Genomic DNA, 18,204 nt, shown 5'->3' on the forward strand with positions numbered 1-18,204 from the left:
CTGAAGCCTATCTATCCCACACTATTCCATTTTCATCCATATGTTTATCCAATGACCATTTACATGCCTTTAATGTTGGCAAAGCTACTATGTTTGCAGACAGAACATTTCACACCCTCTACTACTCTGAGTAAAGACACTACCTGCAAGGTTCCCCATGGGAGACTGATTAGCAAGGTTAGATCTCACGGAATTCAGGGAGAACTAGCCATTTGGATACAGAACTGGCTCAAAGGTAGAAGACAGAGGGTGGTGGTGGAGGGTTGTTTTTCAGACTGGAGGCCTGTGACCAGTGGATGCCACAAGGATCGGTGCTGGGTCATCTACTTTTTGTCATTTACATAAATGATTTGGATATGAACAGGAGATATAGTTATTAAGTTTGCAGATGACACCAAAATTGGAGGTGTAGTGGGCAGCGAAGAAGGTTTTCTTCCTGTCCACATTTCACACCAGACAACCACACCCCAAAGTTTCATTTCTGAACTTTGCTGTGTCTCTATGTAAGCAGGGCCCGCTTGTTAGCCCATCAGAGACCTGTACAATTTGTTGACTCCTTCACCAAAGGTTGATGTACATGGTTTCATTCATATTAATACCTCGCTACCCAGTGGCTGACTGCACATACATCTTTCCCCGGAGATATCACTCCCCCAACACACTCTTCACATGCCCAATAACTCATTTGGGAACGACCGTGTAAACCCATCAGTCTTTCACTCATGAGTTATTTGGTTTGAGCTTCAGTAAAGACTGCAGCTTTTACCCCTCACCCTGATTTTGAAGCAAAAGCAGTTGATATTTTACCCATTGATGTCAAGTCTTTCCCTCGTTAGAAGCCCTCCCCTTGATCCCTGAAATGCCAGCTCCACTAACATCCTGCCCAGTCAACACTCTCTCACTCTAACTTTAACTCCTACCCCCTGCCAAATGCCCAAAATTTACTTACCCTTGTTTATTTAGTCATCCTGGAGATCTCAGGATCACCCGACAATTTGATTCAAAAAGGAAACAATTTTATTTGGAGAATCTTCATTTTTCTTCCACTCACCCCCCCAAAATGTACATGTATTCGTTCAGTTTATTCACACATTTCAAAATGTAAAACATTCTAGAAGGTTCTGTTTCTCACAACAGAAAGCCACCAACTGTAGTCCTGTTAAAAAAACCCTAAATACAAAAAGACTTTCATGTACAAGATTTATGTAAGAACCTTTTTACATTTTTTAAAAAAGACAAGGTAACTGAAAAAAAAAGACGGATGTTGAAAATGGAAAAGAGGGGTTTGGCTGACAACTGACAAGAAGCTGAACAATGCAGCTAAAGAACTGTTCAAGCCTCTTGTCTGAGGTTCAGGATTGTTGCAACCTCTTCCACAAAGTCCTTCTCACCCCTGAGCTATTTAAAAGACAACATGGCCTTCAATTGGGGTGACCATTCATGTCAATGTGGTACCCAGTAAGGCAGGTGATGGCTGTCTGCTTTCACCACAACTTGGAACTGGATCTACTCCTCATTCTTCAGTCTGTTAGTAGACAACTGGGCTATTTGACTCCAGAACACTGCACCCTTCGCATGACATCGTGTAGGTGGGACTTCCTTTCAGCCAGCACACAGAGCACTGACTCTTGCCAGTAAACCCAATGGCCTCCTTAAAACCCCACTTTCTCATCAAACGCTTCCTTTTAAAAGGCAAGAGAACTGAAATGCTAGCTGTGGCACAAAATCGAATCATCTTCCACAGAATTAAATTTCAGTTGTGCCATTCTCCCTTTGGTAGGAGCAACTCACCTCTGCCTCACAGGGAACTGCTCCTTAAGTCTCTGATCCTGGCCAAGAACCAGGATATTAGGTCACCAGGTGAATTCGCCTCCAGGCAGAGGCAGGGAACGAGGGGGCACTGGTGGCATGATTGTCTCGCTTGCTCGCACAGTCTCATCTATCCCACTGATGCCCCTCCCCACAACAGAGAGATTCAGGTGAAACTAGTTTGGCATCTGCTTCAATCCTGACTAGCCTTGCACAGGAACTCAAGCTGTTCGCCAACTACATTCCATAATCTCCCAACACACACCACCCCACCCCCCACATCTGCCCCCCTCTTAGGATACCCTGTCCTGACTTCAATAAAATGCTCTCCTGCTTTAGCCTAGCTCACATGGTCTTCCTTCCCTCCCGCCTAGCCCCTGGCCAATATTGCCCCTTGTCTTTAAATAGGCTAATATCCGCCACAGCACAAAAAAAATTGCAAGCACTCAGTACACTGTCCTGTTCCCACCCTGATTAAACCTGACTCTCACTCTCAGAGCAGTGAGAGTTCACACTGTACCTGTGCCGACTGTAATGAACACATCAAATGGAATGAAGGTGGTTCAAACTTGGACAGAGGGATAAAGAGATTATCTGTCGTCTTGGAAATGCCTCCCTTGACTCAGCTCCTCCCTCCAGCTGCATTAACGAAAAAACATATTTACAGGTTTCCATTTAAAATTGGGTCAAATATTGACCAAAGAACATCTGACAGTCTCTGTGGAAGGTTGCAGTTCTGAAACACAGGCTATAAATACAATCACTCCGTTGATTTGGTCACCAGAGACAATGGCTGTGTCTGCACAGCGGGTACAGCATGTTGGGAATGCGAAGCTGCCTCCACTGAAGAAGGAGGAGTTAACAGGAAAGTGGGGATGGCGGTGTAGGAGAGGTGTCGTGCACTGGCAGGTGAGGAGCTACTTTCTGTAATGGTGGCAGCTGGGGTGGAGGCGGACAGGGCAGTCAGCTTGGTGCTGAGCGAGAGGGGCTGTGCCTGCTCAGAGACCGGAGGATCTGGCTGCAGCTGCAGAGTGGATGGCGAAGGCGGTGAGTCCAAGACACTGCCGGTGGCAGATACAGGTGGGCCACAACTCCCATCTGCCCGCAGGTACTGTACACACTTCAGTTTCCGGCGAGACACTGGCAGGGACAGATCTAGAAGGAAGATAAGGCATCAGAACAAGAGACGAAAGTGAGAATGTCACAGCAACGTGAAGCATACACAGTATCAACCTTTCACACACACAGTCACCCATTCCATACCAACAATGATCCTACCTCTTCCTAAACAGCAAGCTGTGGAGGTAGAAAAGGAGGACAATCGAATCCCAGCAGCACAGTCACCAGGAGTAGGTGGAGTTCAAGAGCAACAAGTTGTGGGGGGCAGGACTGATTGGGGTTTAAACTCCTATGGCAAACACATTTTATCATCACATGGCTCAAGAGATTTAGTTGCCAAAAAAGACAGAACAACTCTAAATAGGTCAGAGGGAACACAAAAACTTTTTAAAAATTCAAAAACAGCACAGATCCTTACTTTCGGTAAAGAACTGTAAAAGTTGGAAAACAAACATATGAGTTGAGAAAAAGGATTTTTTTTAATGCCAAACTCAATACAGGAAAATAAAATTTGAAAAATAGTGCAATCAGGAGAAATTTGAACACTGATCCTCCCAATAACAACAAAGTAGTAGTAATATGTTGACCAATTATTTTGCATCAGGTCAGTCTGTTCGATATCCCAAAGAAACAAATATCAAGCCAGGGACAGGAGTTCACCAGAATTAGAATATTGGAGAGAGGATTTCACAAAAGAACAACACAACTCCAGAATCAAATGACTTGCAATTCAGCATTTAAACTAAAAGATAACAAGGCTGGGTGAGGTCGAGGGAGATTGTATGGAGGTGAAAAGATTATGACAGGTTTAGACGGGAAAAAGAAAAAGTGGTCCCATTTGCTCACATTGCAAGGACTGGGGAACAGAATTTTGAGGATGAGGGAAGAGATGCTGCGGAACACAAGGAAGAAACCTTTTTAATTAAAAATGTGGCCATTGGTTCTGACCAGGACTCTGCCAGTGGTGGTGATAGTGGAGTTGATGTTAAATTGGGTACTTGAGCAAGCAAAACCTGCAGGGGAACAGGACTGACTGAACTAGGTGGAAAGTTGCCAAGGATTCCATCGGCCAAATGACCATCCTCTGTGCCTTATCTCAAGGTAGCAAAAGGTAACGACATTCTTCACTACTTTGGAAACTTAGATGGGAAAACTGTATGTCTCTGTGCTATTTAATGATTGTAACTAAGGAAAACCAGGGAATGTTGACCAGTTCGACAACTATTTGTCAGCAAGAAACTGAGTTGCTCAAGATGGGGGGAATCTGACAGACTAAAATTGTTCAGCTGATCAGAGAGCGCGAGCATGGATTTGTAAAAGGAAGGTTCATTTCTGTCGAATATTTTGACTAAGCGACTGAAGGAGTGGACAGGGGAATGTGTATGAATGCAATGGACTTTCCGTGACAATTAGTTACAATTGAAATTTATGGAATTGAAGGTCAAGGATTGACCTGGTTCAGAGAGTAGCTGCAAAACAGGAGATAGAGTTTGGGGACAAAGGGGAGTTTGCCAGATGACAGCAAGTGACCAGGGCTGCCTCACAATCATTCGTCTTACAGCCTCAACTATTCACTGTTTATCAATAATTTAGTTGAAAAGCCAAAGCGACAGATGACACAATGATTAGTGTTAATCTCAGTTTTGTCACTGGAAATAAGTGAAATTGATGCAATAAGTGAACAGACAAAACTGGCAGACAGATTTCAGAGCAGCCAAATGCAGACCACGTAAGAAGGTCATGCAAACATTATGGGCAAATACAGAATATAACCAGAAAGGTGATGGAACACTGGCCTTTATTTGAACAGAAATGGAATACAACAGGCTAGAAGTCATGCTTGAACTGTACAATGTCTTGGCTAAACACAGCTGGAGCAATGGCAGTGTCTGGGTCACAGGCCTTCACAAGGATGAATTAGCAATGGAGGGAGCGCAGTATAGATTTACTCAAATGACATTTGGAATGCAAGAATTAAATTTGAGGACAAGATTGCATAAACTCATGTTGTGCTGTCTGGATTAATATGAAATAGGAGCGGGGTAAAACATTTGGCCCATCAAGCCTGTTTCAACACTCAACGATCATGGTTGATCTCAGGCTACAACTCCACTTTATCCCTTGATTCCCTGAGACCAAAAACCTGTCTAATCTTAAATGTATTCAAAGATGGAGAGTGAATTAACTCTCTGGGGCAGAGAATTCCAGAGATTCACAACCATGTGGAAAGATTTCTCCTCATCCCGACCTAAATGATACCCCTCCTAATCCCAAGACTATGCCCCATACTCATCATTCCCTAATCCAGCAGAAACAAAATCTCTCAGTCTACTTGGTCCAAGCCTCTTTAAGATCTTGTGTTTCAACGAGATCACCTTGCATTTTTCTAAAGTTCACAGAACATTACAGTAAAATCTCTGGCTGAGACACAGAGTAAACTGTAAATAGCTGAGGTCCCAGAACTGACCCTTGCAGCATTCAACTATTCACTGCCTGCCAACTTGAAAATGACCTATTTACACCCACTCTCTGATTCCTGTTCATTATTCAAACCTCTAATAATAACATTGAGGTACCCCAGCTCCACGAGCCCTCATTGTGCCTATTCACATTTCACGCAGCACTTTATTAAATGGGTCTTGGAAATCCAGGTTAACTATATCAATTGATCCCCTTCATCTACTTTACTAGATAAATGCTCAATACATTACAAGAAATTTATTAAGCAGCTTTTTCCCCAGAATAAAATCACATTGATGTTTCAATCATAATAGGTTTTTTATAAGTTTTTTGAGATGACTTCCTCAACAATAGATGCCAGGATTTTCCTAACAATCAATGGAAGGGAAACAGGTCCCATATTCAGCTAACTGATCAACTCCATGTTTTGACACTGTCTCCTTTCCTGAAAAGCCATGTAATATTTGCTATTTTCCAATCTAATGGGACTGTTCCTGAATCTAAGAAAGGAGCCAGTGGATCCACAATCTCTGGTTTTGTCTTTTACAATCCTACAGCAACATTGGTCAAATTTTAGTCTCAACTTTCTGCAATTTTGTTTCTCAGTTGACATGAACTCTCAGGCATTCCCCACTTTCTTTCCCTCCAGATTAGTGCCCATTTCTCCAATGAAACTTGCATATTCTATCTTAAAGACAGATACAATATGCTTGTGCAATCGTAAATTCCTTAGTGTGGAAGCAGGCTCACTGAGGCCACACAACCCTCCAAAGAGCATCCCACCCAAACCTTTTCCTGTAAATCTGCATTTCCCATAGCTAACTCACCTCGACTGCACATCCCTGGATACGATGGGCAATCCACTTAACCTGTACATCTTTGTGACTGTGGAAGGAAACCAGAGCACCTGGGAGAAACCCACACAGACACGGAAGAATGTACAAACTCCACACACACACACATATTTCCCGAGAGTGGAATCAAACAAAGGTCCCTAGCGCTGTTAAATAGCAATGCTAACCACTGAGCTACTATAGTGCCCACAATATCTTCACCAATTCTTCATTTCCACAGTTACTTCTCCAATCTCTGCTTTAAGTACTCTTCCTTTTCATAAAACTTTAAAGTACTCACAAACTGTCACCTAGTTTACTCTCATATTTAACCTATTCCTGGTTTCATTTTTGATAGGCCATTGATGGTTTCTGAAACACACTCAATCCTCCAGCTAACTACATTTTTTTGTAATATTAAAGTCTTCTTCTTTAAATTGAACACAATGCTTAAGCTTCTGAGTGAGCCAAAGATTTTTGCTGAGTTTCCACTTTTCAATGCAATCTCCATGTGTTGAGCATTCCAATAATTTCTTTAAATGGGACCACTGTTCTTGTTCAGCCTTTTCATCTATTTACCTAAATAACCAAAGGCAGTTCTTCTCTTATACGTATAGAATTTAACGTGTTCAAGTTTAAGCTTGCTTTTTATGTTGAGTGTATGTCACTCTCAAACTTATTGTGAACTTAAATGGTATTATGATCAATGACTCCCAGAGGAGTTTTTGCTTTCATATGACTAATTCACCATGCTTCATGACGGAATACTTGATCGCATATAGCTTTGTATCAGGTCAGTTCCAAATATATTGCTCCAAGAAACTGTTACAAAAACATACTACTGACACGTTGTTGAGCACTCTTGCCAATTTGATTCACTCTGTCCATATAAAGATTGAAGTCTCCCACATGGCTCGTATTACAAGCTCCAAACTTTTCAGCAGGCAGCAGTGTTCACTGACTTTTGTGATTCCTAATTTCCACCCATACCTTAATGTGCTTTATATCATCGTTTACCATCAGGGATACTCCCTTTCCCATACTGTCCGCCTCTCCAAAATATTGTGCACCTTGGAATATTTATTTAGTTGGCTGAGGCCAAATTAATCCAAGTTTTCCAAAAAATTAAGGGGTGCAGCAAGGGTAAGTGGAAGAAAGGAGTCTAAAAGGTAAAAACCAAACCTTTAAGCAGTGTGACCAGACAACTCTTCATTTCAAGAGTAATCTGCAATGTTCTTCACAAACATGAAGTGATGCCAAAGCATTTTAGATGCTTGAATGTGTATTGAGTGAAGGTGTTAATAGTATGGGGTAAAGAGGCACACATATATATTGTAGATCAGACAATGATCTCACTGAATGGCTGAACAGTCTGAATGGCCTCTTCCTATTCCTGGTTTTCCAGGTAATGAGCCTCACTAGCACAGGTGAGCTGGGTTCAAATGTGCTCAGTTCCTGAGCCCCTGTCACTTGCATGGAAGCCCAAAAAGAGCCAATAAACACCAAGAGCAGTCAAACCAGGCACCACATGTTTGGACTGATAAGTGAAGAATAAGAATGGATTGAGAGAAAAGACGTTACCTGCACAGACTACCAAGGGGCATCACAAACTGAATGCATAAGGTGGGGTAAGAGGGAAGGGGCAAGAGGAGTTAGAGAGACATAAGGTAGGGAGGAGACAGAGAGAGGCATGGGGGGGGGGGGCATAGGAGAGAGTTAGTGCTTCTAAACGCAAGCATTAAAACTAAACAATATTGTATATGTTCACATCATAGTTACACTGTCTGCTTATTCATGAAGTACAAAACATGTCAACAGAAAACCAAAGCAAAACAAACCTCTCCTCCATTTGAAGTTCACTAACTAGACCAACAGTGCAGTGCATGCTGGGGAGTCAGTACAGAGGCAGCTTTGCACTGTCAGAGTCAGGACTGAGGGACCACCACAGTGTTGGAGGAACAGCATTGACAGAGTGCTGTACCGTCAGAGCATTAGTGCTGAGGGAGCATTGCACAGTCCCCAGCTCCCTTGTCATGTGGATGTGAAAGATCTCATGGTCACAATTATAAGTGGAAGCAAATTCCCAGCAGTGTCCAAACCAGGTCTTCACCGTCAACCAACATTAGTCAAACAGAGTACTGTATCACATGCCCTTTGCGGTTTATTTCTGTGCACAGTTGGTCTCCCAGGCTTTTTACATTCTACAGTGATTACAGCCCTGGGACATGGTGAGGCATTGAAGCTTCCAAATAAAGAAGCGAGTTCTTTTTTCCAATCAACTGGTTCAGACTTTGCTTCATGGAACTCGTGGCGGAAACCATGGAATCATCCCCAAATACTCTGTGCACACAATCACACTATTCACCCTTATTTGTTGAGGCAGCAAACATACAATGACCCAAATCAGAGAAGGACAGACAAAAGAGATGATGGTGGGCTCCTTGCTGCTCAAACAGCCAGTAGATCCTCAGAAGCACACACAAATAACAGTACTGAACAATCAACCTGCAATTGTGCACACACACTAACACACAATGAGCTAAGAACTCACCTCGATTGTCTCTCTCTGGCTGCTGCTTGTCTCGTTTCCTCTTCTTCCTCTTCCCCTGTCAAACAGAGACTTGGGAATGAGTCAGTCATTTACACCCAATCGATGACAGCCTGTGGTGGGCAGGGCATGGCAAAAACTGAGACCAAGGTACATGCCCATGATATGAACCCAAAGGCAGTGCAGTGCCCTGTGATCATCCACATGAGCCAGTGATAACAGTGACATGAGAGAGAAATCACACTGTCAGAGCGAGTAGATGATGAGGCAGCAGGCCTTTCTTGTCTTTTGGTGATGGAAAAACACAGCAGGTCTGTGCTTTGCTTTTCCAGCACCACTCTAATCTCCAGCATCTGCAGTCCTCACTTTCACCTTTCTTGTCTTTTCCCTAGTTCTGTCCAGCTGGCACTGGATGGAGTGAGGGCTCTCAGTTACTGTCACACTCCTCTAACAGAAATCTCATCTCTTCCCATCTCACAGGTTGCATTCGCACAACTCAGCGTAGATACTCACATAATTGTCTCGCGCTGACCACCCAGGGTAGAGCTGGGAATGGAGTTGCCGTTCCTTCCTTGCAAGTTCATAATATTTTGACTGCTCCTCTCTTGTCAAAGCATGCCACTGTCAGGAGACACAATGAGAGTTTACCTGCAGGAAAGCAGAGGAGGAGATCCTGGGACCGAACAATTCATTCCTCCTCACCAACAAATGAAAACCTACTCCCACCATTCCTATCTCAACCAAGCCAGAAACTAAGAAAGGCAGTGAACAGATGGGACTTCAAGAAGCAGCTTTGTTCAGCATCCTGACCCAAGTGAAACCCAATACAATCAAACCAACTTGTATTCAAATATCACCTTGAATATAGTCAAATGTCACAAAACATTTCACAAGAACAATTATCAAATAACAAAAGCAAGTGATATGCAGAACATCTGGCTGACAGAGTAACTAGGGCAGTGGGGGTGGATTTAATCTTGTAAGGCAGGAGATGGATTGACTCAAGGACCTAATTTTGCAAGTATCAGAGAAAGCCAACGAGAGATTTTGTGGAACAGGGAAAAATAAATGAGGGAAGACTTGAATGTTGAAAGTGAACAAGGAAATGGTCACCTTCCAATCGGCAAGAAAGAGATAAGTGCAAGATTAAATTCTGTGTATGTAAATGCATGGAGTCTCATGAATAAAACTGAGAACCTGGAAGTAAAGATTACTTGAGGGGAATAAAACATAGTACCATTGACAGAAACTTGGCTCAAACCAGAATAGGTCTGGATACTTAACATCCTGGATCATATGGCTTTTAAGTAAAACTCTGGTTGTTTAAAAAGGGAGGAGGTTTCGCAATCTTGGTTAAAGACAGTATCTATGTTCCTGAACGTGATGCAGTTCCTGCATTAGCATCTATTTGGTTGGAGGTGAGAAACAGGACGGAAGCAGTGATTTTTCTGAGCGTGTCACAGACTTTCAAATAAAGGAGGGGAAACAGTAGGAGACAGCATTTGTGGGTAGATTATGGAAATGTGCATGACATGTAGTGTTGCGATAGTTGGTAATTTCAATTAACCGATGACAGACTGTGAAAATAAAAATGTGTGGCACAGAGGGGGAGAAATTCCTGAAACGCGTGCAGGAGAACTTTCTGGAACAGTACATTTCCAGTCCTACTAGCGTAATGAAGTTGTAGACGTGCACTGTACCTTTAAGGGAGCTGAAATTTCTGGCTGGCACAGATTGTGCTGAAAGATTTAAAAGTGTAACATTTGGTTGACACAAACAGATGGAGCTGCATTACCATGGTACAAAACAAATTCAAATTTGGCCAATCAATTTAAATTATGCCCCAGATTCCAAAATCCAATCAAATTTGAATTTTACTGTTTTGGATGACATCAAACCAAAGAAATGATCCGATATTTTGGGGTATAAAATCAGACGTTTTGAACAGTCAGAGGGAGAACAGCAAAAAGCTGCGAAGCACCAACATAACAGCTAGGAGAACAGCTCTCTGAAAGGTAACTGTCCACAAGAAATTTGTGCAGCAGAACACCAAAGCCAACCTAGAGAAACCTACAGAGAAAGTTTGACATCCGAAGGCAGCAACTGGTTTTTGGAACTGATTTGCCGTAAATTTAAGAGGAAATTTATTGGATCAGTATTGTCGAGTGGGATGTACAATTAGGTTTCAGAGAAAGGAGTTGTAAATAGTTCTTCCTTAATGTTCTGTTTTGGACTTAAAGAATAAAATTTTTTTTTCTTTAAATAGTGAAATCTGGGACAGTTCTTTGCCTCTCGAAATTTAACAGATGATGGCGCGAAGTGAGCTTTTCTGTGTGCATGGTTTAAAATTAGTAGGAGGGTTTACCCTGTATTGTAACACTAGGGAGAAAGATGTTCTGGATCTGGTCCAAGGAAATGAGGCATGTTAATTGGAGAACATCAGAATGGGAGAGCTTTTAAGAAATAGTCATAAGGATATAATAAGATTAAATATTAGGTTAGGAAAGAATGAAAATCAGTCAACGATTAAGATCCAGACTGGACAAAGACAGATTTTAGGGGTCCAAACATTGAACTAGAGAAGGTTGATTGGAAACAAATTTTGGTGGATGAAACAATGATGAAAACCAGGAGAATTTCAAAAGAAAGATGAATAGGGTCCAAGCTAGGTACATCCCTAAGAGAAATAAATAGTGTATTCAAAGCAAGGGTACCCTGGATGAATAGGGTCCAAGCTAGGTACATCCCTAAGAGAAATAAATAGTGTATTCAAAGCAAGGGTACCCTGGACAACAAAGGATACTGATGAGAAAAGGAGCAAGAGCAAGAAGGCATATAATACATTCCAGAATAATAATCACAACAGAAATCAGGAAGAGTATCTGAAATGCAGGACAGAGGCTAAGGCTGAAAGAAGGAATGCTTAAGAGGAAGCATGTGAAAAGGATGGCAGGCTGTGCTAAAACAAGTCATAAAATATTTTCAAACATATTAATAGTAAAAGGTTAATGAAGGATAGACGTGGGCCCAGAAGGAACAAACGGGGTAAGTTGATCAATGAAACAAAAGGTACAGCAGATGTCGCAAATGAGTACTTTGCTTCTGTTTTTATCAGAAAAGGGTGACAATGGCCTGGTTGAAAATGTGGGTGCTGAGCAACTAAGCAGTACAGTGATAAATAAACAAGAGTTGCTAAAGAGGCTACCAGGACTCCAGGTAGAGATTAGATTCCCTACAGTGTGGAAACAGGCCCTTTGGCCCAACCAGTCCACACCGACCCTCTGAAGAGTAACACCCCCAGACCCATTTCCCTCTGACTAACGCACCTAACACTACGGGCAGTTTAGCATGGCCAATCCACCCCGACCTGCACATCTTTGGACTGTGGGAGGAAACCGGAGCACCCGGAGGAAACCCACACAGACTCAGGGAGTGTGTGCAAACTCCACACAGACAGTCACCCGAGGCTGGAATCGAACCTGGGATTCCTGGTGCTGTGAGGCTGCAGTGCTAACCACTGAGCCACCGTGTCGCCAGGCACCGATGGATTGCATTATAGATTACTGAAAGACAGGTAAGGGAGCAAATAGTGGATCCATACAGTCATATAACATGGAAACAGACCCTTTGGTTGAACTTATCTGCACCAAATAGACATCCCAATCTGATCAAGTTGTATTTGCCAGCATTTGGCTCATATCCCTCTGAACCCTACCTGTTCATATACCCATCCAGATACCCTTTTAAATGTTATAATTGCACCTGCCTCCACCACTTCCTCTGGCAATTCATTCCATACACACACCATCACTGTGTGAACAAGTTACACCTCAGGTTCTTTTTAAATCTTTCCCCTCTCACCCTAAACCTGTGTCACCCCAGATTTGGGACTTGCCCACCCCAGGAAAAAGACCTTGACATTCCCCCCTCAGCCACTGACATTCCAGGGAAAACAGCATTCAGCCTCTCTCTGTAACTCAAACCTTCCAGTCCCAGCAACATCCTTATATAATTCCTTTCTGCACACTCTCAGGTTAACATCCTTCGTATAGGAGGATGGGACCAACACTGTGCACAGCATTCTAAAAGTGGCCTAACCAATGTCCTATACAGCCATGACATGATGTCCCAACTCCTGTACTCAAAAGAACATCTCACCAAGGTCCCATTGTACTCGGAGATAATTTTCTTTACTGTATACCACGCTACCTATATTGGTGTCAATTGCAAAACATGCCTCTTCTATTCACATTCAAAGCATTAAGTAAATGATGTATATCAATGGACCCAGCACCGATCCTCGTGGCACACCAGTGATCACAGGCCTCCTGTCCAAAATGCAAGCCTCTCCCATCATTCTCTGTCTCCAACCTTCAAACTAATTTTGTGTCCAATTGATCAGCTCCCTCAGGATCCCATGTCATGTAACCTTATTAACCAGTCTACCATGCGGAACCTTGTCAAATGCTTTGCTGAAGTCCAGATAGGCAAAGTCTACTGTTCTGCTTTTATTAATCTTCTTTGTCACCTCTTGAAAATAACTCAATCAGGTTAGTGGGACACTATTTCCCAGGCACAAAACAATGTTGACTATCCCTGATCAGTCCTCGCCTTTCCAAATGCATGTAAACTCCATCCTCTGACTCCCTTCCAACAACTGAGCAACCACGGACCCTAAGGCTCAGTCTATAGTTCCCTGGCTATTCCTCACAGCTTCTAGAATAACGACACATGGTGGGCAAGTGCCAAGGAGCAAGGGCAGGGTGCCTAGCTGCCTAGCGAAGCAGGGGCAGCCAGCAGTCCCGGGCAGCATGGGTACAGCAACCAATGGGCCCAAAGCCAAGATGGCTACTGATTGGGCACTGGTGAGCCTGGTTAAACCACATGGAAGCCGTTATAGAAAGAATGTAAATTCTACCTTTTTAGCTTTATCTCTTACTTTCCTTACTTATACTATGCATATCTTTTTTATTTTCTCCGTTTTTTTGTACTTAAGATTTGTACTGAAGATGTCACTGTGTCTTGGTGACATTGTACACTTTTCACTGTATTCCTGTTCTTTTGACAACGAACCTAATTCTTTTTGCCCTTCTAACTGTCCCTCTTAAGTATACTTCTACTGTTCTTATACACCTCTCTGGATTCGCTCGATCAGCTGTCTACACTTGACAAATGGGAGGAAGTGAGGACTGTGGATGTTGGAGAACAGAGACGGAGAATGCGGTGCTGGAAAAGCACAGCAGGTCAGGCAGCAACCGAGGAGCAGGAGAATCGATGTTTTGAGCATAAGCCCTTCATCAGTAAAGAGGCTGATGAGCCAAGGGGGCTGAGAGATAAATGGAAGGGGGTAGGGCTGGGGGAAGGTAGCTGAGAAGGTGATAGGGAGATGGAGGTGGGGTTAAAGGTGATAGGTCAGAGAGGAGGATGGAGTGGATAGGTAGTAAGGAAGATGACGACAGGTAGGACAGGTCAAGAAGGCGGTGTCAAATTGGAAGGATGGATCCGGGATAAGGTGGGGAGAGGGGAATGATAAAACTGGTGAAATCTTAGGAGAAAGTGAGGACTCTACATTGGGGAGACAGAACACCTACTTGCAGAATGCTTCAGAGAACATCTCCAGGACACACGCATGAAACAACCCCACTGTCCCATGGCCAAACACTAACTCCCCCTCCCACTCCCCCAAGGACATGCAGGTCCTCGGCCTCCTGCATCGCCAAAGCCTCACCACCTGACGCCTGGAGGAAGAACACCACATCTTCCACCTTGGGGCCCTCCAACCACTTGTGATCAATGTGGATTTTACCAGTTTCTTTATTTCCCCTCCCCCCACCTTATACCAGATCACACCTTCCAACTCAGCACTGGCCTCTTGACCTGTCCATCTTCCTTCCCACCTATCTGCTCCACCTTGCCCACCGATCTATCACTATCACCCCCACCGCCATCTACCTATCGCCTTCTCAGCTACCTCCCTCCACTACACTCCCCAGTCCCAACCCACTCCCATTTATCTCTCAGCCCCCTTGACTCACAAGCCTCCTTCCTGATGAACAGCTTATGCTCGAAACGCTGATTCGCCTGCTCCTTGGATGCTGCCTGACTTTGTGTTTTTTCAGCACCACACACTCCACTCTACACTTGACATATGCCTCCTTCTTTTTCTTGAGCTGAGCCTAAATTTCTCTTGTCATCTAGCATTCCCTACATGTACCAGCCTTACCCTTCACACTGACCAAAACATTCTGTCTCTGAATGCTCGTTATCTAATTTTTAAAAGGCCTCCCACTTCCCAATCATCCCTCTACCCGAAAATAACCTCTTCCAATGTATTGACACCTTCTCTGTTTGGGCAGAAGATATACAAGTGTGAATCCACATATGGACAGATTCAAGAACAGCTATTTCGCCTCTGCAATCTGACTTTTGAACAGACCTCTCGAATGTTAATGTTGATTTCTCGCTCTGCATCTTGTCTGTGGCTGTAATACTGTATTCTGCACTCTGTTCTGCTACCTTGACGCACTTGGTATGCTACAATCTGCTTGGATAGCATACAAATCAACACTTTTCACGATATCTTGGTAAATGTGACAACAATAAACCAAATCAAATTAAACACCACTCCCCTTCCGCTCTTACCTCCTTTTCTATCCTTCCTATTGCATCGAAACCCCAAAACGTTTTGCTGCCAGTCCTGTACGGCTCTGTGCCTCATTTCCATAATAGCTATTATATCCCAGTCCCATGTTCCCAGCCATGCCGAAAGTTCATCTACCTTAGCTGCCAGGCCTCTTGTATTGAAGTAAATGTAGTTTAATTTATCAGTCTTAACTCATTCTCTGCCAAGCCCTTGTCTACCTTGACTATTTGAGTTGCTCCCTTTATCTGTTGTACCAGCCTCAGCCTTTTCTCACCATCGCTTTGGTTCCCACACCCCCAATTTAAGAGTTTAAAGCCTCCCGAGTAACAATAACAAATCTCCCCGCAAAAATATTGGGTCCCGTTCCAATACAGGTGTAACCTGTCACTCTTTTACAAGTAATTTCTACCCATGTAGAGATCCCAAAGGTCCAAACATGTGAATTCTTGCCCCAAGCATCAGCTCCTTAGCCACTCATTTATCCAGTCTACTGGCACTAGCAAGTTGCACTCATGGTAATCCAGATATTACGACACGCAAGGATTGACTTTTTAAATGTTCTGCCTCCTTTCCTATATTCTCTGTGCAGAATCTCATTCCTTTCCCTCCCTATGTCAGTAGTACCAACATGCTCAATATCTCCCTGCTGGTAACTCTCCCGTTTCAGATTATTCTGCACTCTCTCCAAGACATCCTTGACTCTGGTACCAGGGAGGCAACACGCCATCTTGATGTCTTGCTGACAGCCGCAGAAATGTCGGTCTGTGCCTCAGACTGAAGATTTCCCTGTTACAATCGATCATTTGGAACCTGACGTACAGTCAAGCCAGTCATGGTACCAAAAACATGACGGTCAGTGTTATGCTCCTCTGAGAAACCATTCCCTCCTACAATATCCAAAATTGCATACCTGCGTGAGATGGGGATAGCCATAGGAGACTCCTGCACTACCTGGTTACCCCTCTATCATTCCTAGCTGTCAACCATGTATCTGACTGTATCTTCAGTGTCTCCAGCTTCACTGTTATTTCTTCCTTGATAATAGACTCAAGCATCTTCCCCACTATCGAGGTTAAACTAACCAGTCTATAATTCACCAACTTTTGTCTACTTCCCTTTTTAAACAGTAGCGTCACATTTGCTGTTTCCAATCCCAGAGTTCAGCAAACTTTGGAAAATGACCGCCAGGGCTCTTGTTATTTCTCTATCTCTTTTAGTACCCAAGATGCATTCCATCAGGGCTAGGAGACTTAGCTCCATTTGCTTGCCCAACACTACCTCTTCAATGAGGATGATTGATTCCAGGTCCTCACCTATCTTTGTAATTAAAAATAGATTAAAATTTAGAAGTTTATGAACCTTACAATCAAATGCCTAGCTGATCAGACTCAAAGAAACCAAAAGTTGTCCTCTTATCCTGTCATTTCAGGCAGTGATTTTCTTTTTAAATCACTGATACCTCCACAGCCGCACGTGAAGCTGGAGATCAGACCTCTTAGTCAATTATGAAACTGCATTGCTTGTTTGTTATTTCAGTGAAATCTCATCTCCAGATAGCTTGTTCAATTTCTCAATCTGACATCTGTGAAACTACTCTAGTTGGCTGCTTGGTAAAAAGGCGATCACTGAGGCATATGTAATTGTTCAGTCTCCGACCTTGCCACACAGTCGCTCTCCCACTCTTTAAAGTAGCTTTGTTTTTGATTTTTATAAAAAAAAGTTTCATAAACAATGCAAAGCTTGTAAACACAGCAACTATTACCCCAAGGAAGTGAGTAAATCCAGCTGAGCCCTAAAAAAAACTACAAAACTAAGAGCATCTCTCACAGCCACGGTCCTCTCCATCCACAATTCTGGCTACAGGTCATTTTAGCATAACACATGTTTCGTTATTGCGAATTCGCTATAACCCAATTGCTGAATTGGGGACACTGTTCCTAAAGCATTAACTTTTAAACATGTTGGCCATATCACAATTACATTGCCCAAACTTTTAAGCGCTGTTTCTAAAATGCAATTTTTCTACAATGCAAGGTTACACAAGAACACAACCATCGCGGTATAGAAGAACTACTGTATCATCAACTTTCAAGGCCTCTCTGAACACAGGATGGGCCCTGAGGGACTGGAGGATTGCAAAGGTAAAACTGTTGCCTTAGAAACAGACAAAGGCTAACCCAGGAAACTAATGCTGTCAATAATGGAAAAACTGACAGGCGCCATAATACTGACAAAGTAATATTCAGTTAAAGAGAAACTAGTTAGTACTCGAAGTCAACATGGCTTTGTCAAGGGTCGGTCACGTTTGACAAATTTGTTTGTGTACTTTGACAAGGTGTGACAGGAAATGGATGAGAGTAGTGCCATAAATGTTGTATATTTGACTTTCAGAAAGCATTTGAAATAGTAGCATATGGCAGATTGGTTAGCAAATTAGGAATGTTTGCAATGAATGGGTCCTTGGCAACATGGTTTAGAAGTTGGCTAAAAGATACCATCGGTATAGATGGATATTTTCCAGTTTGGAGACAGGTTGAAAGTGGTGTTCCCCAGGGATTGGCTTTGGGACCCTTGCTTTTAATGATTTATAGAAATGATCTGGAGATGGGTGCTGAAGGCAAAATCTCTAAATTTACAAATGATACCAATTTAAGGAGAATAGTGAATTGTGAGGATGACACTGAGCGGCTTCTGAGGAACATTGACAAGTTGGCCAAATGGTCTGACACCTGGCAGATGAATTTCAATGCAGAGAAATGTGAAGTCATGCATTTTGGTAAAAGAAACATGAA

General features: G+C 43.0%; 1 protein-coding gene across 3 annotated transcripts in view; it reads right to left on the reverse strand.

Moving 5' to 3' along the window:
* Window positions 1-994: 994 nt before the first annotated feature.
* The window catches only part of LOC122542996 (transcription factor 7-like 2), a 44,039-nt gene continuing 26,829 nt past the window's right edge, over window positions 995-18,204 (reverse strand). For all 3 annotated transcript variants that reach the window (XM_043681145.2, XM_043681143.2, XM_087984424.1), the window contains 3 exons: window positions 9,283-9,390; window positions 8,773-8,827; window positions 995-2,964 (listed from right to left, as the gene is read on the reverse strand). In XM_043681145.2, the coding sequence (XP_043537080.2) occupies window positions 2,570-2,964; window positions 8,773-8,827; window positions 9,283-9,390 (558 nt within the window). In that variant the 3' untranslated portion in view covers window positions 995-2,569. The remainder of the gene's footprint in view (window positions 2,965-8,772; window positions 8,828-9,282; window positions 9,391-18,204) is intronic.

This window comes from Chiloscyllium plagiosum, unplaced genomic scaffold, assembly GCF_037043375.1.
Source record: "Chiloscyllium plagiosum isolate Xiang-an unplaced genomic scaffold, Cpla_swu_hap1 HiC_scaffold_48, whole genome shotgun sequence".
Lineage (NCBI taxonomy): Eukaryota > Metazoa > Chordata > Chondrichthyes > Orectolobiformes > Hemiscylliidae > Chiloscyllium > Chiloscyllium plagiosum.